We start from the raw sequence: 23,856 nt of genomic DNA, 5'->3' as shown, positions 1-23,856 counted from the left end.
ACAACACAGGACACAGAGCATCAGTTCAGTCAGTCACATTATTTCACTTTGATCTGTGACACATTAAAGTGATTTCCACATTTCCTTTATCAGCCTGTGGGACAGTTTAGCTTTCCATCACCTTAAAAGTAAACAGCAGCTCAGTGACAAGATAATTACCTGGTATTAAAGTGTTTATTTTGCTGCTCTGTGTGCTAAATCACCAGATGAACGATTCACCTCTTGTCCTTTTTACAATCCTGTGGTGTTTTACTGGTATATTTCTTTTATTTTCTTTACAGGTGACACGCAGAGGAATCCTTTTCTGTGAAAGAAAAGTGTTATGAACTGTGAGATGCTCTTTTAGATTGGTCAGATGTTGTCACACCAGCCCTTTCATGCAAACATGCAGGGAAAACCCTGGGTTAACATAACAAAGTGGGTCCCAGCTTTTTGTAACCATGAAGCCAAGATTGATGACGTAATATAAAACAGGTGCTTGCAAACCCAGAAAAGGGAAACTGCCTATAGGTCGAGTCATAGAGAACCATCCAGCTGAGAAAGAGAAAAGATTATAAAATTGACTCTATGACAAGAAGAAAGCAGGAAAACCCTCAAACTGGGCCGGAGTATAACAATTTGAACAGCTTATGTATTTAAATGTTTATTTTATTAATCAACCACTTTCTATGCATCAGGATACAGTTACAGCTGTAATCTCAGCGTTTGCTTCAGCTTCACTAATCCTGCAGCCGATGATTTTCCGAATGAGCAGTTCTAATACTTGTGAGCTTGACTTGTCTGTGCTGGTGTCAGTAACATGTTCTGAGACATGAACATTGAGAGGAACAGTCTGTCAGCACTGAGTCCAGATTCCGCCTATGGCAGTTTGATCATAGGGTCAAAGTGTGAGGAAGGCTCAGAGAACAACAGCTTTTGGTGGAGGCAGCATAAAAATATAGGGTAGCATAGTCCTTACTGGAAAAATGAGGCTTGTCATTAATCTCACTCAAGAAACATATCAGTGGAAATCTTGTGTTTCCATCGTCTAGGACCAACCTCCATCCTCCAAGATGGCAACACTTGCCCCACAGAGGGTTAGCAAACACCCAGGGGTCATGCTGCACGTTGCTTGATGCAGCAGTGGTGCCGTTATTGCATTCTTTACATTCTAGCATTAGTAAATTATGTTAGCTGAAACGTTTATTATGGTCCTAAAATAGTGCAAAAGTTATTATTGGCAATGCAGATAAAATATGCAGACTGATTAAACGCGACATTATGTAGTACAACAAACTGTCTTGGGTCAAAATGTAGCAGTAGTATAAAAATGTCAAATGTTAAAGCTTCAATTTTAAAACTGTGTTTATTATTTTGAATACATAAATTTCAAGTTAGCAACACGTTTCAGAAATGTTAGGACAGAAGCCCGAGGGCAGCTGGGAGCCGAGGAGACCAACTACTGTAGCTGTTCAAACAAAATGTTGACCTCGTGGTGGCCGCGGCTCCGAGGCAGAGCTGGTGCTCTACCAGGTCGGCGGCTTGATGCCTGGCTCCAGCTGTCCATGTGTCACAGAATCCTTCAAGCAGATAATGAACCCCGAGGTCCGCTCATGGATCTCCCATCAAAGTGTGTGCGATTGTTATGTAAATGCGCTTTAGACAGATAAACGCATTGTGCGTGAATGAGTGAATGAAACGTGTAGAAAAAGTGCTTTGACAGCTCACACTGAGTAGTCCATTTACCATAATGTGCTAAAAGGTGCCCCCCCCCCAATACTTTTATTTTTTTCCAAGATACAGTAAGAGAAATAGCAAGCAAGAAGAAAATAAACAGACAAAAAGCAAACAATGAATAAACTGAAAGCTAGCAGCTTTATCACTTCTGCATCATACAGTCCACGTTATAGTGCATCAGCCAGTATCATGACTTCCAGTTTATTTTATCTTCAACAATGACACCAGTACAGGACATGTACTGTCTGACAGGAAACCCATCATCATGCTCTGCCACTATTCAACACAATAAAAGCTTTTAAAAACATTTCTGTACTTGTCATCATAAAATCTTAGTTACATAACAGTGAGTGTATTCATGTTTGGATACTGTTTAAAAATCAGTGCTTTAGAAGGATTCTAGAGCTGAACCTGGTCTTGATGGCTGAGGTAGTAGGCTTGGCCTGGAGAAGCCCCTCTTTGGAAGTGCTACAGTAACTGATGGTAAGTGCACCATCCTTGCATGTGTCCTTCGTGGTGCTCATTGAAGACTGTTTTGTAGCACTTTTGGATTCATGGGCTATGTTGGTGCCGGCTCGTAAACTACTCTTCTTAATTTTCTTGCTGTTATCAGTACCCTTGGCACTGTGCCTGGAAAAAGAATTGGCTGGTGGGTCAGATGTCACTGAGTTAATAGCAGCTTTAGTTACACTAGTCCTAGCAGCAGCCCTGGACTCATTAGCCCTGGCAGGTGGCTTTAAGATTGTAGAGTTCTGATGTTTTTGGAGTGTTTTCTCTCTCAGGTGTTTCCATACAACCTCACCAGCAGGCATGAGGTTATAGCTAGTGCTGACATTAGTGAGGCTTTCCCTTTGATCAGAGGCCTCCAGAGCAGCTGTGCTTGCCACAGGCAGCTTTTCTATATTTCCCTTTCCCCTCTCAAGTTTCACATCTCCAACATGCCCGTATCTTTTTCCTACAGCTTTCACATCGTGGTTACCAGAGTGTTTACACATGTTCACATAATCCTCTCTAACATTGTCCCCTTTCTGCTGAATCTCGTAAATATCACTCTCCTGTGAGACACGAGCATCTTTGTCCTGAGATGTCTGGCACTCATTTGATGAGTTTTTGTCCAAGGGAACCCGATTCGGAAGGACAGGGCTGGTGTCTGGTGGAAGGCCTCTCCTCCGTCTGGATAACCTCAGGACCACAGGGTTCTCATTCAGCCGTCTAGACACTGAACGTTTATTTAAACATGGAGTTTGGCATGAATTTCTTCCTGAATTGTGGAGAATACTGAAGGTTGTGTGGATGCTATAGTATTTAGAAAGCGTTGGGTGGCGAAGGTGCTGATTGTTAGCCCGACGGTGGTTGTGATGTAGGGGGTGGTACTTGTTGCTGCTTTCCTGGGCTCTGCTTTGGGGATGGCGCCTTGATTTGTATGTATTGCTTGGCCTTGTGCCTTGTTTGTTACCAACACCAGTTCTCGGCGTTAAAGGAATGACTGACGCTACACAGGAGGTTCTTTGCTCAGAGATTTTAGTAACCATGGCAACCTGCAACAGAGAGAAATTGTGATAGTCTGCATACTTCTGTGGATAATCATTTTTGTAGGCCTGAAGTTAGCATCACCCTGGTTTATGATGCTTAGATCTTTTGGTTTCACAGTAACCATGCAATTTTTGTTTAAATGCATTTGGCAACATATGAAGTCAACGACGCATCCAGAGGAACAACGCCACCATCACATGACTTTAGCGTTGGCATCACTGAGCCGTGATGACATAGCCCAGAGATTGAAACTAAATACGTTCACACACACAGACAAGGTGAGAGGCTTTCAGTCTGATCACAACTTAAATTTCTAAAGGTTTTAGTCACTTTCTGGACTGTTTTTTGTTTCTGAGATCTGTGTATAAGATGATGGAAGGAGGTGTCACCACTGCTCCTGTTTCTCTGTCCATTTATTTTTAGTGCTGATCCAACTATAGCCAACTATGGGGGGGTACACAACAGATAGTTCCCACGTCCATCGGAGGACTAACCCATGGAGTAAAACTTGCATCCGATCGACGATTTACATTAATTAGTGATCGTAATTCCATCAAACTAACACTGATGTCCTTGGATTGTGGGAGGAAATCAGAGCATCCGGGGAGAATTATTTAACATGTATGACATTGGGGGGAGGACCCTCCAAACCCCCACAGTCTGTCTTGGGGATTTTCTTTTTTAACAAATGCTAATCTCAAATGCACAAGGGGTGCACACACACACGGGTGAAGAAATACTCAGATTTCCTTTGACATATAAGCTGTAGCAAAAATATACAAACACACAACACCAAAATAAAATAATGCTATGTTGGTGTATGATAACAACAAACCAGAATCCATCATTTGTGTACACTAAAGCTGATTCATATCTGCAGACCCAGTGTTTGGACTGTTTGTATCACTTACCAGCAACTTTAACTTTAGCTCTAGATGTCAGAGAGGCGACAGCTCTCTATGCATTTGTATTCAATATTGCACATGTCAGGTTAAATGTCACTGTGACTGTTTCAGCTGTTTGGCAGCATTGACAGCAGCGCTGTGACTGTCAAAGAGCAGCTTTATTAATCCACACACACTCCAGTCAGTGGCCCTCTTCAGCCACCATCAGGTGCCACTGACAATGTGTCCAAGACCTTTTACTCTTCTCATCGAACTTAGTAAAAAACTGTTGACAAAGTCCAAAAGGAACAACCCCGGGTGTTAAAAGGACCTGTATGTTTATTAGTGTTTGGTTTCCATACCGATGATACAACAGCACACTTTTCACACAAGCAAACGTGTAGTAAAGCATGACCAGACCTTGTTAGCCCTCTTGACATGAAGTAAGTGCTGGCGAGGTCTCAGGAGGTGTATCTGAGCGCCCTCTCGCCTGTCCCCCTCCACTCCCTTCTTCTGTTGCTTCCCTTCTCTTTCATCGCTGTCCATCCTTTTCTGTGCTCGAGCTGTTAAAGGGCAGGTGGATCTGAGCACAGCAGGGCTGGCAGGCCTCCTCTTCAGTGACCTGGAGTCACTGTGCACTGCAGGACAGGCACAGAAACTATCATTTCAAATAGCAGCTAGAGTTTAAGGAGGAATAATACACTTGCAAAGAAAGATGCAGAAGTTTACAAAAACATTCCCAGCAGGCGAGTACCTGTTTTTCTACATAACATCCTGATTTTCTTCTCCTCAGCTGGAGCCTTGTGACAGGAAGGCAAACGCTGACTGTCACCTGGCTCCCTGTCTCGCTTACTTGTTAAGAATGCCATGTTGCGCGGTAATGCTGCTGAACCTGAAGTGAAAGAGGAAATGGCATCATCAAGTGTGCGTGGCATGTCCCTTTTTTATTTTTAATCTCCGTAGTCTCTCACAGAGTTACTTCACCAAAACAGTTTAAAGATGCTCTGAGAAACACTGTGCAGCCTGACTCTGCTATCAACACAGTCCAAACAACCTAGCTGCTACCAGCTAACTTCACTGTTATACTTAACTGTCGACTGATGTTCCACTAACAGCTTTAGCAACACAATGTAACCCACACCTCCTCCAGCACTCATGCTCAACATGTGCATGAATAGAGGGAAACTTAGGGTTAATGTCTTGCCCGAGGATATTTGGCATGCAGGCCGGAGCAGCCAGGGATCGCACCATCAACCCTCCAGTTAGTAGATGAGCTGTACAGGCCAGATAAAACTTTTAAAACAATTTCATTTCCTGCATCCATTTTTTTATGTCAAACAGGGAACTCAGAGGAGCGGCAAAGGCAGGACAAACAAGGACAGGCTGGAAATGACTACAACTGCAACAACATCAGGTTGTGTTGCTCGCAATAAATCAGAATATATTCTGTACGGTGGTGAATTATGTGAGTAGCACATTTTTCTGTTAAAAGTGTAGAAAGAGATAAAAGTCCAAAGCTGAAATACCCCTCCACAAAAAAGTCCAGTGGGCCAGATTGGAGCCCTAGCCGGGCCGATGTTTGATATTCCTGGTCCACAATCAATATGCCACCTAGGAAACATCTAGATGACCCAAAAGTCATCAAAAGTGCACATTTCTGACAGCCAAATGCTGCAGAACAGGGAACTGGTGAAACAACAGAAGTTATATTTGACCCTACAGATTTATGGATAAATGATTTAAATGAAAAAATTGTGTTGAGTTTCACGTGACAAATGAGCCTAGACTTTATTTTCCTTGCAGGTTCAGGTTGCTTGGAGTGCATCCAAGGTTATGAGGTTTTACATTTTGTCTGGCTACACAGGGGGTTGCATCCAAAAGGGGTCATTGTTTAAACACCAGTGAAGATTGTCCACAGTGGGACTCCTGATTAGAGAGGAAATAGGCAGGGATCGAGAAATGAGGGAAGGGACAGACGGACGGACGGATAGATAACTAGATCTCTCTCAGGCTGCAGTCTTTCTTCCTAATCTCCGTATGCTCACAATTATGTCCAAAGTTAGTTAGACAAAGAAAGTATTTTTGTCGATATTTGCCTGAAGTGCAGACTTTCAGATTTAATTCAGTGGGTTTAAAAAAAAAATCGATATGACATCATATGATATGATACGCTGATTCAAATGGTATTTACAGCTTTCATTGTAAATGAGGCCAAAGGGATCTTTGTGCATTCGGCTGTAAGACCAAAATAAACCCATCAGAGTTACCAAAGAGCTTAGGAGCAGTCAGGTCTACATTCTCAAAAAGGTGAATCCTGGCCAGCTCAGCAACATCAAAGGCTTGGAAACCACAGAAAAAACCAACGTGGATGACACAGAGACAAATATCCTGCTGGGAGTTCGAACGACCCATCGTCCAATGAGTAGATAACATCCTCAGCTACAGCCACCCCTGTGCACAGCCTGGTCACGTGAGAGCAGCTTCCGTGTTTTCAGCTTACCTCTTAAACAGAGAAAAGACAAAAAGTCCTCAGTCTTAGGGCGACGTTTGGTCAGACAGGTGACTACAGCCAGGCTGTGGGAGTGGGTATTCTGTGCAGACCTCATCAGCACCAATGGTCCTGGAGAGCTGGGTGGGGACTGAGCAAACTTTCTCTGTGCGTGCAGCCGAGGTCTGCATACATACATCAAGTCAAACCAAACAAGTGCATTTATTAATAATGCAACAAACATTTAATCCTAATCTCTAGTAAGCCACAGTTCAGTGACGACAGAGACTTTAAATGAATTTAGTCTCAAACTGAATTTCATTTTCTTGATGAAACGCAATGACAGGATTCGTTTTAGAAACTGTTGTGCTGTTGTACACAGATGGAGCAAATCACAAAGTATAAATATTCATCTGTTGCACCAACTCGCGTTCAGTGAGTGATACAGCATCACTCAAGTTGATGAGTGCATACTTTTGGCAACACTGTGTTTATTAAAATCTATTCGAACCTCTTGGGATGTGATTTTTGTTTAAAAATCAGCTTCTGATGTTGGAACATCACAAGTTTGAGAAGCATAATCACAACACACACAAAAACACACTGGTGCCTACCTGTTTTTGGCACAATCATCTTCATCACCACGACTGCTGGTAGGATGGCGTTGTTGCGTCTGTAAGGACCAGCTCCAGTTTGGACCAGCTGCCCGACGCTTGATCGCAGTGTTAACTACAGAGCCTGAAGAGAACAGGCACAAGCCCAGCTGTGTGAGAACTGACCTCCACCTACAGTGTCATGACAATCAAAGTAATAACACGTGATGACACAGACAATCTGCTCGTGGCTAAAGTTTGGGACCAAAACGCTGTTTACTTCCAGGGAGCCTCCAAATAACCCCAAAAACAACATTAGACACACATGCACGCTTGTTGTGTTACTCACCACAGACACTTGTTGGGGTGTGCGACCTCAGAGTCCTGGCTGAGAGAGCAGCTCTCAGTGGCATCTTTGTGTTTTTAGATCTGCACATGTTGTTCAGTGAGTGTGTGTGTTGAGCAGTGTCTGTGCGTTTTGCAGGTTTGGGGTATTTTGAGTTCTGCAGCGACAGCGTGTTTTGTGTTTTATTTGAGCGTAGTGTCCTGGTAGAAGACGTCTTCTGGTCCGTGCAAGTACGCTGCCGAGTGTGTGCAACTTTCCTTTTACACAATTTCATCTGAGTTTGTGTGTTCCGTAGTATCCGAGTACATTTACTTTCTGGAGAGTGCGAGACCCAATTCAAGTGAGCTGTCTGCCGTTTGTTTGTGTGTTCAGCGTGCAGGCGCTTTGAAACGTGCAGGTTTTGTGCAGTACGTGTGTTCGCCTGTGTGTATGTATTTAGCTGTTTGCATGTGAGTCTTTGCTGTTGTGTGTGCATGTTTTTTCTTGCTTGTGTTTTCTTGTGTGCATTAGGTTTTGTCAGTGTCTTTTGCAGAGCATGTGGACACTTGTGTATGTGTGAGTGAGTGTGTGCAGCACGGTGTTTGTCTCTGTATTCCCTGAGAGAAAGGAAGAGAACTTTGCGGACCAGACGTTCTTCACACCACGGCATCCCGTCACTGATGTCCTGCACCACAAAAACAGTGTCTTCACCTTTAGTTCCACGGATTTTGGGGCATCAACACAATTTTTATTTTATCTGTTTACTAAAACGTATTGATGTTACAGGTACAAGTGAAATGTTTCATCCTGAAATCTGAAACATACTTGGCCTGTGGGGAACATTCTGCCAGCTGTGACTTCTTTGACTAGTCTGAAACTGAGTTATGTGGGGATTTACTCAAATACACTTTTCACTTCAATGTTATTTACACAGCGCCAAATCACAACAACAGTCACCTCAAGGTGCTTTATACTGTAAGGTCGACCCTACAATGATATAGACACAGAGAAAAACCCAACAATCATATGAGCAGCTCTTTGGCGACAGTGGGAAGGAAAAACTCCCTTTTAACAGGAAGAAACCTCCTGCAGAACCAGGCTCAGGGAGGGGCGGGGCCATCTGCTGCGACCGGTTGAGGGTGAGAATCCGATATTTCAAACAAACTAGCAAGTCTACCTCTGAAAGGCTCAGAAAGTGGCCCAGTCAGGTTCAGACTTAAATCAAATTGAGATGCTTTGGTATGACCTTAAACAGGCTGTTCATGCCGAAAAAGCCCTCCAATGAAGAGAGCCAAATCCTTCCACAGCCAAGTGAAAAGACTACTTGCCTCAGACCTGACTGCAGTTCTTGCTGCTGGCACAACCAATGTTTAGGTTTCAGGTGCAATGACTTTTTCCTCCGTTAATAAATCTAATTATTATTTAAAAACTGCATTTTGGATTTACTTATATTATCTTTGTCTGATATTAAAATTTCTTTTATGATCTGAAACAAAAAAGTAATCAGGAACAGGCCACGTACACTTTAAAGAGGAAAGACAGTTTACTTACATATCTTTTTCTGATGACGTTCCGCTTGGGTCTGTCTGTACTCATGTTGCCCAGCAGAGAGTCGCTGTGTTTTGCCTGTGCTATGTTTTCACTGCAGGGGCTGGAATAAACATTCGTCTGCTTCTTTCTAGATGAGAAGAATTATGAAATGCTCCAATTAAAAAAAGCCATTGGACAGGGCTGCAGTAGAGAGTCACACTATTCAATATGACTTCAAGTAATTTTAAAATCAGTCCATTTTGTGGCACAGAGTCACTCATGGTGTGCAAAACCACCAGCTAGTCAAGAAACAGTCGTCTAAAGGAGCAGTGAATCTCACTGGAGACACAGCAGCACTGCGTCTATCTGATGACACAGGTGAGCCAGTGCACTGATTACTCTTCAATACCTGAGGGGAAAAGATTTAATTAGGATAAATTAGACAGCCTGGTTCAAATACAATTCCAAGTGCAGATTGCGTGGAAGAAGACATGCAACTGCCACGGAAACAGACAATTCTTCAATAGACATGAAGTTGTGCTGAGATCTAGACTTGTAGTCCTAAACCAAGACAAAGACAATACCAAGACCAGAGGGTATCAAGACCAAGACAAAGTCGAGACGAGACCAAGACCGAGACAAAAGTCTTTAAACTGCAGCCAGATGCTGCTTCGTTTACAGGTCTCAGGCATATTTATGTGTTTTTGCGATGCACAGCCCTCCTCACCGCTGTCTTCCCTCTAGACCCAGCAGTCTTAGCTAATTATAGGCCAATCTCCAACCTTCCTTTCATATCAAAAATCCTTGAAAGAGTAGTTGTCAAACAGCTAACAGATCATCTGCAGAGGAATGGTTTATTTGAAGAGTTTCAGTCAGGTTTCAGAGCTCAGCACAGCACAGAAACAGCTTTAGTGAAGGTTACAAATGATCTTCTTATGGCCTCTGACAGTGGACTCATCTCTGTGCTTGTCCTGCTAGACCTCAGTGCAGCGTTCGATACTGTTGATCATAATATCCTATTAGAGCGATTAGAACATGCTGTAGGTATTACAAGTACTGCGCTGCAGTGGTTTGTATCATATCTATCTAATAGACTCCAATTCGTGCATGTAAATGGAGAGTCCTCTTCACACACTGAGGTTAATTATGGAGTTCCACAGGGTTCAGTGCTAGGACCAATTCTGTTTACATTATACATGCTTCCCTTAGGCAGTATCATTAGAAGACATAGCATACATTTTCACTGCTATGCAGATGACACCCAGCTCTATCTGTCCATGAAGCCAGATAACACACACCAATTAGTTAAACTGCAGGAATGTCTTAAAGACATAAAGACCTGGATGGCCGCTAACTTTCTGCTTCTTAATTCAGATAAAACTGAGGTTATTGTACTCGGCCCTGAAAATCTTAGAAATATGGTATCTAATCAGATTCTTACTCTGGATGGCATTACCTTGGCCTCCAGTAACGCGGTGAGGAACCTTGGAGTCATTTTTGACCAGGACATGTCCTTCAACGCACATATTAAACAAATATGTAAGACTGCTTTCTTCCATTTGCGCAACATCTCTAAAATTAGAAATATCCTGTCTCAGAGTGACGCTGAAAAACTAGTTCATGCATTTATTACTTCCAGGCTGGACTACTGTAATTCATTATTATCAGGATGTCCAAAAAACTCACTGAAAAGCCTTCAGCTAATCCAAAATGCTGCAGCAAGAGTCCTGACAGGGACTAGAAAGAGAGAGCATATTTCTCCTGTTTTGGCTTCCCTTCATTGGCTTCCTGTTAAATCCAGAATTGAATTCAAAATCCTGCTCCTCACATACAAGGTCTTAAATAATCAGGCCCCATCTTATCTTAATGACCTTGTAGTACCATATCACCCTATTAGAGCACTTCACTCTCGCTCTGCAGGCCTACTTGTTGTTCCTAGAGTATTTAAAAGTAGAATGGGAGGCAGAGCCTTCAGTTTTCAGGCCCCTCTTCTGTGGAACCAGCTTCCAGTTTGGATTCGGGAAACAGACACTATCTCTACTTTTAAGATTAGGCTTAAAACTTTCCTTTTTTCTAAAGCATATAGTTAGGGCTGGACCAGGTGACCCTGAATCCTCCCTTTGTTATGCTGCAATAGATGTAGGCTGCCGGGGGATTCCCATGATGCATTGAGTTTTTCCTTTCCAGTCACCTTTCTCACTCACTATGTATTAATAGACCTCTCTGCATTGAATCATATCTGTTATTAACCTCTGTCTCTCTTCCACAGCATGTCTTTATCCTGTCTTCCTTCTCTCACCCCAACCGGTCGCAGCAGATGGCCGCCCCTCCCTGAGCCTGGTTCTGCCGGAGGTTTCTTCCTGTTAAAAGGGAGTTTTTCCTTCCCACTGTCGCCAAAGTGCTTGCTCATAGGGGGTCATATGATTGTTGGGTTTTTCTCTGTATCTATGAAGCGCCTTGAGGCGACTTTTGTTGTGATTTGGCGCTATATAAATAAAATTGAATTGAATTGTCTACTGTCTCACTCACTTACTGAGAGGACGGACGAACGCTTCACTTTTCTGTCGCGTCCATCACCCTCTCTGTTTTTCGCACAATGATATTATCCTATATCCTCACATGTGATTGGCCACAATATGGAGGGATTGGAGCATAGCTGAGCCACTGTGTGAGAGCTGAGCAGCCAAAGGAAATTAGGTGAGGAGCGGCTCTCGCTCAAGGGGAGTCGACTCTTCTGATTCACTACTAAGCACTCTGTAAGCACGGCTCTTAGAGCTGATGCTTTGGCACATGACACATTATCGAACGTTACGGTGTGTGTCATGGATACTGTTGACTCCAAATCTCCCGACCACTATGTCGATCTGAGACAGCGAGACCAAGACAAGACTAGGGGTGAGGGAAAAATCGATACTGTGTAGTATCGTGATATTTTGTTTGCTAATAATGTATCGATACAGGGACAGCAGAAATCGATATTTTGTTACAAAAAAATGTATTTAATGTAAAATTATATTTTGTTTTAATTTACTTTCAAATTCTTCAGTTGCTGAAGGGGCTGCATAGTTTTCATAAATTACATAGTTCAGAATAGCTATAATTGTACCAGATGGTTGCATTCAGTTAAGTTGGACTAGACTGTAATACAAACCGTTCAGTTTGTCAACAATAAAACTGACTGAGATGAGAGAAAGACTGAGTGTGAGACTTTGATATTAGATAAAATGAATATTGATAAAGTTTAACTTTATGTACAGAATCTGAATATCGCAAAATATTTTAAAAAATTGCAATAATATCGTATCGTGCGTTAAGTATTGTGATAATATCGTATCGTGGGATGTATTCCCACCTCTAGACAAGACCATCTCTGTCTGATCAAGCCATCCTAATCATGATAACTACCCTAATTGTCACACGTCCGTTTTCTCGTGTAGGTCACATTGACAATTTATAATTCATGATGACGTTATTATAAACATCAGGGTGACAGGCTGTAAACATGAAATCGTGCAGCTGCTCAGAGCGTTGTCAGGCTGCAGGACGGTCGCTCTCCGTTTTTCCTCTCACATGGCCTACTTCTGACAGGAAGTAACCATGGTTACAGGAGGATGCTCTCAAACCCTCGTGATCTAAAAGAGCTCCGGTTATTGATGCAAAATCCAACTGTACCCCAGTACTAAAACCTCATAAAAGAAGTATACTGTCTCAGATGCGCGTAATTTCTAGGGGGTTAGGGGGGTTATGACCCCCCCAATAATCAGACCCACAGTTATCCAGTCAATTCAGTAGGAATAAACAGCAACAGACTGAGCCACGTTAATTAGCTTTTCTGCAGTCTGGTTGAATAATTGGTCGAGTCAGAATATAAAATAAGTTAATACATAGCATGGCTTAAATAATCACATCAAAAACTATAGATCTGGATGGAGTTTGATTGACACGTGCTGATTACATTCTTCATATAACCAGGACAGATGAGAGCACAGGGAGCAGCAGATTGGTTAGACACGGAGAGGCGAGCATCAAACGGACCTGCAAGCAGCCACACAGGAGCCATTATGGCTGAATAAAAACAGGAGCTATGGGGGTACTGACCAAAGTGCTTAAAGCACACACATGTTGATACAGCACTTTATTACTGTGTGGTCCATTTGCTGTTAAAAATGCTTATATTGATGAACTGCAGCAGCTGTGTTACTTTCAGTAGTTCATATTTTTATAATATCACAATTTTAACTTCCTTTGTAAAACCAGTTAATTTGCAGGGTTAGACCATGTATGTGACTGGTCAAATCTGCCATCCTCATGACTGGTTTGGAAAACGTGGCTCAAGCTATCGAGCTGATAAACTCTTGGACCACATATCCTGATTGTCAGTGTCAGCAAAGTGAAGCCAGATAGAGGAAAGCTATCCTGGCTACAGTGGGGCAAAAAAGTATTTAGTCAGCCACCGATTGTGCAAGTTCCCCCACCTAAAATGATGACAGAGGTCAGTAATTTGCACCAGAGGTACACTTCAACTGTGAGAGACAGAATGTGAAAAAAAAAATCCATGAATCCACATGGTAGGATTTGTAAAGAATTTATTTGTAAATCAGGGTGGAAAATAAGTATTTGGTCAATAACAAAAATACAACTCAATACTTTGTAACATAACCTTTGTTGGCAATAACAGAGGTCAAACGTTTACTATAGGTCTTTACCAGGTTTGCACACACAGTAGCTGGTATTTTGGCCCATTCCTCCATGCAGATCTTCTCGAGAGCAGTGATGTTTTGGGGCTGTCGCCGAGCAACACGGACTTTCAACTCCCGCCACAGATTTTCTATGGGGTTGAGGTCTGGAGACTGGCTAGGCCACTCCAGGACTTTCAAATGCTTCTTACGGAGCCACTCCTTTGTTGCCCGGGCGGTGTGTTTTGGATCATTGTCATGTTGGAAGACCCAGCCTCGTTTCATCTTCAAAGTTCTCACTGATGGAAGGAGGTTTTGGCTCAAAATCTCACGATACATGGCCCCATTCATTCTGTCCTTAACACGGATCAGTCGTCCTGTCCCCTTGGCAGAAAAACAGCCCCATAGCATGATGTTTCCACCCCCATGCTTCACAGTAGGTATGGTGTTCTTGGGATGCAACTCAGTATTCTTCGTCCTCCAAACACGACGAGTTGAGTTTATACCAAAAAGTTCTACTTTGGTTTCATCTGACCACATGACATTCTCCCAATCCTCTGCTGTATCATCCATGTGCTCTCTGGCAAACTTCAGACGGGCCTGGACATGCACTGGCTTCAGCAGCGGAACACGTCTGGCACTGCGGGATTTGATTCCCTGCCGTTGTAGTGTGTTACTGATGGTGACCTTTGTTACTTTGGTCCCAGCTCTCTGCAGGTCATTCACCAGGTCCCCCCGTGTGGTTCTGGGATCTTTGCTCACCGTTCTCATGATCATTTTGACCCCACGGGATGAGATCTTGCGTGGAGCCCCAGATCGAGGGAGATTATCAGTGGTCTTGTATGTCTTCCATTTTCTGATGATTGCTCCCACAGTTGATTTTTTCACACCAAGCTGCTTGCCTATTGTAGATTCACTCTTCCCAGTCTGGTGCAGGTCTACAATACTTTTCCTGGTGTCCTTCGAAAGCTCTTTGGTCTTGGCCATGGCGGAGTTTGGAGTCTGACTGTTTGAGGCTGTGGACAGGTGTCTTTTATACAGATGATGAGTTCAAACAGGTGCCATTCATACAGGTAACGAGTGGGGGACAGAAAAGCTTCTTACAGAAGACGTTACAGGTCTGTGAGAGCCAGAGATTTTCCTTGTTTGAGGTGACCAAATACTTATTTTCCACCCTAATTTACGAATAAATTCTTTACAAATCCTACCATGTGGATTCATGGATTTTTTTTCACATTCTGTCTCTCACAGTTGAAGTGTACCTCTGGTGCAAATTACTGACCTCTGTCATCATTTTAAGTGGGGGACCTTGCACAGTCGGTGGCTGACTAAATACTTTTTTGCCCCACTGTATGTTCAGCCTGCTTTGTAGTGCAGGGACCAGAGGAACCAGGCCAGCATGCTGTTGTTGTTCACTGACTTGCAGCTTGAGACCTGACTCAAGTCAAGTTTGACAATGATTTCAAATGTAAATAATCCTAGCAGCAGATGTCTGTCTCCTTCTGGGCTATCTGCAGTATGTTTCTATATCTAGTCCTGTTCTGTGCACACACCTTCTCTCGGCCAACATATTTACAAGCTCTAATGAACGGGTGAAACTGGAAATATGGTAGGCTATGAGAGAGCATACGAAAGACCTATGTGGTAAGAGGTTGTAGGGACAGTAGGACTCAGAGCACAAACAAAGCTCCATTCAGCTGACTTTCATTATTTTGCCAGCGTTTTATGTGGGTTATAGCATTTTGTTCAATTCAAAGGCTTTCAGAGACAGCATATTGATACTGCCAAGTCAGTACATTAATTTAAACTCAATAGCTTACAGTGGGAATTATGAAATATGAATCAAATAATATCTCCCAACCCCACTACTGTAACCTCTCACTATACTTCTGTCCTCGCTTAACACAAGAGCCTAGCTGTACTGTAAATGCATTCAGACAGATTTACAACAACCATTACCCTAGGCTCAAGTTTGTTTCTTATAATGGAGGTAGCTAACCTAAGGCAGTTAAATCATCATGTGATTATGCTGTGATTAATTCTCTCATTAGCAGCAATAACGCCGGGCACTCCTCTAAAATCCCCGTGGAAAGGACTAGAGATGGCACGATACCACTTCTTTTATGTCCGATACCGATATCATAAATTTGCATATCTGCCGATATGCAAATATGGTGCATTTTATAATCAATAAAACTGTTTTTTATAAATATCTTGCTGCATTTTGTATAAGTTCATAGACAAGTTTAAAAAAACAACCAAACACTAAAGCTATTCTGTTATACCTGTATGCAAAAAAACCCCACTGATCAGCAAAGCTGATCAATCTAATAAACTTAACCCTGCACCATCCTCCCTATTCTGGTATTTTAAAGAGTACTTAGCAGAAAAATTAAACAACCTAAATAATAGGGTTGCAAACTCCTAGCAAAAAAAATAATAGGGACCCCCCCCCTCCACCTTGTGATGCTTAATCGACGTAATCAACTTTAATTTAATGCACATGTAAAAAAAATAAATAAATAAAAAAAAAATGCACAGAAATCAATAACTTTTCTACAATAATGAAATAGTTTCAACATCTTTCTTCAACAGAACTGCAGACTGCACAGATGGTGCCTTCCCAAAGGAAAAAGTACTCTAGCTTACTAGGGTATATTAGACTTAACAGTTACTATATACAGTAATGGACTTCTATACATTTTACATCAGATTAAAACTTTGGTTTAAGATTCATTCAATTTATTAAAAGCTCGACATTTTAAATGAGAATAAGAAAGAAAAGTATGTCTTTGTGCCCCCTTTTCCCTGTTCATGCCCTATCGGCCCCCCTGGCTAAACTTTGCTAGATCCGCCCCTGCACAGTTACAGCCGTCAGCTGTAGAAATAGATCCTGGTGTAGAAAGTATTAAATACATTCTAACAACAGCTGATCAAGCTTAAACGTGCTGCTGTTGTTCAGCCGCTGGTTTCTTTCTGGTGCAAAGTGAGACAAAAACAAACGAGAGAGACGATCAGCTGATCATTGATCAGTTTCATGATTGAAGTAGCAGCAGGAGAGAGAGGGAGAGAGGCAGTCGCTCCATATATGGTTGTTAAGCTTAATGCAGGAATGCTTTACTAACATTCAGAGATGAACTTACACACTTGCTTTACTTCTGTCTGGGATCACTTCCTGATGAAATGCTGGTTTGGTAGCGAGGCTACAAATACTCAACCAGAGCTCTGACAAGTCTCGCGCCACAGCCGCTCTATCACGTGACGTGTACTGCTCCGACTGCTAAGGTTATGAGCTGAGTTATGTCGCAAGTTTTGTGAGGTGCTTTCGTGATATTTAATTTAATCGGATTACATTTTTTTTTTTTTTATTTCTCTCCGATATCCGATCCAGTAATTTAGGTCACTATCGGACAGATACCGAGACGTAATATCGGATCAGTCCATCCCTAGAAAGGACCACGCTTCGTGTCTCACTCACTGATTTTGCACCTCATGTAATCCTATCATCTACACTCACTCAGCACCTGTAACAAACCACACATGTAGCGTGCAGTACAACGTGCTGCAAATAGCCGAGTACCGGTGTTGTGCCAAAAAGTGATTGTCTGCCAAAAACTGATTTCCAGTGTTTCTGTGTATTTTTTATGTGTAATATCTTTACGTATGTTCGTAAATAGACTTCGGTGAACAGGGTTTACAAAGGGGTTATATAGAGAATTAAAACAATATCTGTTTTTCAAGTATCTTTACAACTCTCTGCTATTGTACTTACATTATAACCAATCCGGTCCTTTATCCCCACTTAAAATATTTTTACAGAACTATTGTAATATTTGCTGCCGTTTCTGCTGTCCTCTTGGCCAACTTACTCTTACAAAAGACATTTTTAATGTTAATGAGATTTTTTTAACTGCATAAATAAAGGTTATATAAAAGTCACTGCCAAAAACTGATTGCGGCTTCTACCTTGTTACACGAATGTTGTTTGTGGCTCAAGATGACTTTATGTCATCCATGAGGGATGCATTTGACATATGTTTCACATATTATAGCCCAACAAGTTACTTATAGCAGTTTAAATACGAGCAATCAGTTTTTGGCAAATACCGGAAATCAGTTTTTGGCAGACAATCACTTTTTGGCACAACACCGGCCTGCAGCCCTCTGGCTTCTCCCACACCCTGACACGGACACTCCCGTACCGCTACAGCGGGAACTAACATGCGCGGGTGGATGGATTTATTTCTGAGGCGCTTCCAGCCCTGACGACTGAGCAGTCTGCGGATCATTAAACAAACGCAGATGAACGAACAACATACAACGTGTCTTCCACTGAGCATGTTCCCTTTAACAAAGCAGGCATTAATAAAAGAAAACACGCACCCCATCCAGGATCCCCGGCCTGCAGCATGGACACATCTAGGATCTGAGAGAACGGCTCACAGCTTCACCGACTAACAGCAGCTCATGTCAGCTGTCCCCCCGCTCCCCTGGGCTGTTATTCCCGTAGAGCTGGAGCTTGGAGTCGGCCCCTGCACGGCTCCTCAGCGCAGTGAGGAAGCACCGACTGCGGTCATGTGAGCCGCAGTTGCCAGACAGGCTAGAGCCGCTGAACCGAGAGCCGCGTCAGCAGACGCTCAGAACGCAGAGTCGTCACGTGGTTCAGCGTGAGTTTCCGTCCCTTTTCACGTGGGTCATATGTTTTGATTTTAACAGGTTCCCCGCAGCACTTATCCTGTCTCCCACGTCCCACGTGTTTTCAATAAAACATCAGTAGCAGTGAGCAAGCTTCTTTATTTTAACGTGGCTCACATCCACGCACGTAAACATAACCTGCCGCTGCTTCTACGACACAGTCTATATCACAATTTGGTTAGACAGCCCCCTAGTGGTGAAGCTGAACTACCCACATGACTCCTATCAACACACTACTGTTACATGTTTCATTTGATTTTGTATTAACATTAAACCCATTTTAACTGACTGTATGCCTACGCTCTGTCCTATTGAAATAGGCACCTACCACCCCACATGGAAAAGATATAAATCTAAAGTTTTGTGGCTTGTGTGAAACCTGCATGAAAAGCATACAAGAGTGAAAACAGATATAAGATCCATTGAAAAATTATATAAATGAAACTTGTATGTTTTGGAAACTTACTAAAACAATATATGAAAGTAATGAGAAAGTGGCCACTTTCATGAGGAAATCTTATGCAAGTCTTTTATAAGTTTTTACTATTTCTTTTCCATATGGGACGGGTCACACTGTGGTTATTAAGATAAATGTGATCAGCATTTTGGCCTGTGTGCTGAGATGCTGCATATATTTTGTCACACTATGGTGGGCAGTGCTCTCTATTATACTGCTGTGTGTTGGTGGTGCGGCGTGACAGACAAAAACACCAAGCAGCTGGACGAGCTGGTGAAAAAAGCCAGCTCAGTGCTTGGCAGGAGGCTCGCTGGTCTTACATAGGACTGTGGTGGAGACCCCCGAAGCCCCAAATAAAGTCTCTCTATCTTACACATTTAGCTAAAAAAAATGTTTTTTTCTGTTCATCCTGTATTTATTGCATTTTTATTCCCAATTTCAACATTTTTTTGTTTATTATTGTGTTTGCAGTCACATGGTTTTATTATATTTTCTTCAAGGAGATAAGCAGAAACATTTTTAAGTAAGTAAAATTATATTTATTTAGCAGCTTTCAAGAAAGAGATCACAAGTGCTTCACAAAAAATACCAGAGCATTTAAAAGAAAGCAAACAGAAGAAAGTTAACCAAATGCAACTCCAAAAGGAGGATTTTTGTTTTTTTGTTGCAGCAGCAGCCCGCCTTTTAACAGGTACCAGGAAATTTTGCCATATTACCCCTGTCCTAGCTAGCCTGCATTGGCTGCCCATAAAGTACCGTATTCAATTTAAAATATTACTTCTTACTTTCAAAACTATTAATAAATTAGCGCCAAGTTATCTTAGTGAACTTCTCAAACCACACACTCCTGCTAGAACACTCAGATCTGCCACTCAACTACTTCTGACCCAACCCAGATCTCGACTGAAGTCTCGGGGTGACCGTGCGTTTGCTCTGGCTGCCCCGGTACTGTAGAATACCCTTCCTCTCGACCTCCGCGCATCTGACTCCATTGCACTGTTCAAATCACGATTAAAAACCCACTTATTCAATCTTGCCTTTCCCTCTAGTTAATATTTCTTTTATGATTTTATATCACGCACTTTTATGCTCATTTAAATTCTTGTTTGCTCTGTACCTGTTGCCTTCCTATGTATTAGTGACAGTTATCTGCTTGCATATTTAGTACTTGCTTTGGTCCTATTTCTATTATCCTCCTCATATACTCTATTTTACTTGTTAAGCACCTTGGCATACCCTTGGTTTTTAAGTGTGCTTTATAAATAAAGTTTATTATTGTTTTTTTTTGTTTTGCAGCACGGTGGCACGGTGGTTAGCACTGTTGCCGCACAGCAAGAAGGTCCTGAGTTCAATTCCACCATCAGGCCGGGGTCTTTCTGTGTGGAGTTTGCATGTTCTCCCCGTGTTTGCGTGAGTTCTCTCCGGGTACTCCGGCTTCCTCCCACCGTCCAAAGACATGCAGTTTGTGGGGATAGGTTAATTGGATAATCCAAATTGCCACTAGGTGTGACTGTGAGTGTGAATGGTTGTCTGTCCCTGTGTGTTGGCCCTGCGACAGACTGGCGACCTGTCCAGGGTGTACCCCGCCTCTCGCCCTATGACAGCTGGGATAGGCTCCAGCGCCCCCTGCGACCCTGAAAAGGAGAAGCGGAAGGATGGATGATTTTTGTTTTAGTTAAGACCATCCAGCAAAGAATATACAGAGGCTAAGACAAATCAAAAAGAATCGGGTGTTGAACAGAGATAAAAATGTCCTCAGAATAAATAGAAACAATATTTAAACCCAAAGTAAAAACAAGGTCCTGTGTGTGTCCTTTGTGTTGTGTGGGGCTGGACACATGCTGGCTAAAATGAAAAGAATCCATAATGCTGATAAAACCTCTGGCAAAGGGGTTGGTGTCATCATCAACATGTATGATTAAAATATAAGTAATACATTCAATATCAACAACTATAAGCAGTCTGGACAGCTTCATAGTGGAGAATAAGAAGTCAATGAACTCCAAAAAAAAGCTACTGGGCCGAGTGGACGATACACCACAGCATAATAAAAAGGATCCTTATTCTCGGCTTTAATCAGCTCTAGTTCAAACGAAGGAAAATGTCCAACATTCGCTGAACGGCAGGAGAAACAGCCGTGAAAAACCCCCACAGCAAGACCTCCTCCATGACCAGACACCCGAGGCTTGCTGATGAAGAAATAGCTGTGTGGGCAAAGTTCAATGAGGGACAAATAGTCTAAGTCACTCTGCCAGGGCTCAGTCAGAAATAAATAATGATTTTTTGGGGGGAAAATATCAAATAATTCAGCAAGAAAGATTTATTAGTCATGGATAGGCTATGGCCACACCCTCTAACAGATCATTACATGAAGGAACCTTTTAAAAAAACAAGCGCGCTCATGCTCTTACGTGCTGCACAATAATGTTTAATATTTAGTATTTACTGTTATATTCCCATAGATTATCGTGATGTTGTTTATTATATTGCTCTCTTTTTTCCTTGTTTTCTCTTTTTTCTTTCTCAACAGGTGATTTCTCCCCTTTCTTTCCCCCAGTCAAGTCTGTCCCGTGTAGTAAGTGAAAATAAAATAAAATAAACAATAAAAGCAAAGGTGAATCATATAGACCAGGGGTCCCCAATCCCAGTCCACGAGGGCCGGTGTCCTGCAGGTTTTAGATCTCACCCTGGGTCAACACACCTGAATCACATGATTAGTTTATTACCAGGCCTCTGGAGAACTTCAGGACACGTTGAGGAGGTGATTTATCCATTTAAATCAGCTGTGATGGATCAAGAAGACATCTAAAACCTGCAGGGACACCGGCCCTCGTGGACTGAGATTGGGGACCCCTGATATAGACCAATACAGCAAGGCTGGGATGGTCCATTTGGTAAAGTAAATCCGTTGGGCATCTTTCTTTGCCTTTAGACAATAATTCTGATGGCAAAAGAACCAAACGGGACAGGCAGTCTCGTCATGCATTGAAAAGCACCAGGGTGTGCGAGGTAGAAGCCTTATTATTAGCAGGATCTCGAGTTAGGGGGTGCAATTACTCAGGGTTTGGGCCAATTCCACTCACCGCATGATCCCAGAGACCCGAGCCCTGTGTATCCAAGCAGGGGCGTGAAAGACAAATTCCCCTCCATGAAAATTTTCTGAGTACAGGAAACAAGACACCTCGATGTTGCGTACCAGCCACACCCCGCTGCCAGAACAGCCTGAGGTTCACATGGACACCTGCTCTTCTCCCTCGTGGTCTGAGGACACTGCTGAGGTCGCCGGACAAGGATCCAGCCACCGGCAGAGGATGGAAAATGCCGACACAAGAGGATGAGGCCCATCATTGAAGATAAGTTAGATAACAGCGTCTATCATTGATACGGAGCGCAAACAATAGACCAGGACAAACGTAAACACCGGTGCCATCACTCTTATGACCACGTTTTTAAGACTAAGAACTAGGAAACATTTACAGATATGCAAAGAAACTTCTTGGGACACTCACAGCCAACTGGATGCGATTTACAGTTTTGATTGATTTCAGCCAGTCACACAGAACGACCATTGCCTGCTGCTTAGCTGATGGCACATTTGAAACTGACGACTCTCACTGGTGGACTCAGTTTTCCTCTCTAAATCTCTTGTATTTATGGGTTTAAAACGTGTTTTCATAACTTGCCTCCCCCTCTCTCAAACAAACATATGGCATTGGCTGAAATGGATGTGCACACATTTTCAAGTTGGGTTTTTTCCCTCTCTCTTTTGTACTTTTTTGCAAAAGTGCTTTAGCTCACCCTCAATCTTTTAATTCCCCCCATGGCTGAAGAACCAGTCTTGTTCTTAAATGGCTACTCAGTTTACTGAATAAGATCAAAGGTCATAAGGGTCATGGTCTGTCGGTCCTCACCATCCAACCCTTTTTGCTATGTTTTGTTATGTTCTCTCCTGGATTCCTGCTTCCCTCTGTGTAACAAGGCAACCTTTTGTAGCTTGATTTACAGTGAAGATGGAGACTAAGACAAAGTATGGTGGAAGCAAGAGGTGTTTATTTGCCTACATATATCTAAACCATGACAGTCAATAGCAGGTCAAGCCTTCTAACAGCAATCACTCCTCTGTCTAATGACAGCCTTAAATACTCTCAGCTGTTAAGGACTAAACCATTATTTACTCTCAGGTGAGTTTACCAAATTCTAACATTCCACAAACATTGTACAGTACACAATCTCAATAAATGAAAATACACATACAGGGAGTGCAGAATTATTAGGCAAATGAGTATTTTGTCCACATCATCCTCTTCATGCATGTTGTCTTACTCCAAGCTGTATAGGCTCGAAAGCCTACTACCAATTAAGCATATTAGGTGATGTGCATCTCTGTAATGAGAAGGGGTGTGGTCTAATGACATCAACACCCTATATCAGGTGTGCATAATTATTAGGCAACGTCCTTTCCTTTGGCAAAATGGGTCAAAAGAAGGACTTGACAGGCTCAGAAAAGTCAAAAATAGTGAGATATCTTGCAGAGGGATGCAGCAGTCTCAAAATTGCAAAGCTTCTGAAGCGTGATCATCGAACAATCAAGCGTTTCATTCAAAATAGTCAACAGGGTCGCAAGAAGCGTGTGGAAAAACCAAGGCGCAAAATAACTGCCCATGAACTGAGAAAAGTCAAGCGTGCAGCTGCCAAGATGCCACTTGCCACCAGTTTGGCCATATTTCAGAGCTGCAACATCACTGGAGTGCCCAAAAGCACAAGGTGTGCAATACTCAGAGACATGGCCAAGGTAAGAAAGGCTGAAAGACGACCACCACTGAACAAGACACACAAGCTGAAACGTCAAGACTGGGCCAAGAAATATCTCAAGACTGGTTTTTCTAAGGTTTTATGGACTGATGAAATGAGAGTGAGTCTTGATGGGCCAGATGGATGGGCCCGTGGCTGGATTGGTAA

At 42.6% G+C, this 23,856-nt stretch overlaps 1 protein-coding gene across 1 annotated transcript; it reads right to left on the bottom strand.

Moving 5' to 3' along the window:
• Positions 1-1,310: 1,310 nt before the first annotated feature.
• LOC147318316 (uncharacterized) lies at positions 1,311-18,557 on the bottom strand. The gene is made up of 8 exons (XM_086310204.1): positions 18,129-18,557; positions 9,091-9,217; positions 7,564-8,224; positions 7,236-7,359; positions 6,634-6,806; positions 4,888-5,025; positions 4,554-4,771; positions 1,311-3,254 (listed from the first exon to the last, which is right to left on the bottom strand). The coding sequence occupies exons 1-8, from the start codon at positions 18,131-18,133 to the stop codon at positions 2,097-2,099; spliced, it is 2,604 nt and encodes an 867-aa protein (XP_086166330.1). The 5' UTR covers positions 18,134-18,557; the 3' UTR covers positions 1,311-2,096.
• Between the last annotated feature and the right edge of the window lie 5,299 nt (positions 18,558-23,856).

The sequence above is a fragment of the Aulonocara sp. 'chitande type north' Nkhata Bay genome, linkage group LG11 (genome assembly GCF_057382095.1).
Source record: "Aulonocara sp. 'chitande type north' Nkhata Bay isolate Kocher_YH1m ecotype deep benthic linkage group LG11, A_spYH_male_GT1.1, whole genome shotgun sequence".
Lineage (NCBI taxonomy): Eukaryota > Metazoa > Chordata > Actinopteri > Cichliformes > Cichlidae > Aulonocara > Aulonocara sp. 'chitande type north' Nkhata Bay.
This window is presented reverse-complemented; position numbering and strand designations above follow the sequence as displayed.

What these genes read in the sequence shown, in the direction of transcription:
- LOC147318316 (XM_086310204.1), bottom strand. An exon ending in GATGATTGTGCCAAAAACAG is followed by an intron (nt 6,807 to 7,235) that starts GTAGGCACCAGT and finishes GTATGTATGCAG; the next exon opens with ACCTCGGCTGCACGCACAGA. An exon ending in GTCTTTTCTCTGTTTAAGAG is followed by an intron (nt 5,026 to 6,633) that starts GTAAGCTGAAAA and finishes CTTTCACTTCAG; the next exon opens with GTTCAGCAGCATTACCGCGC.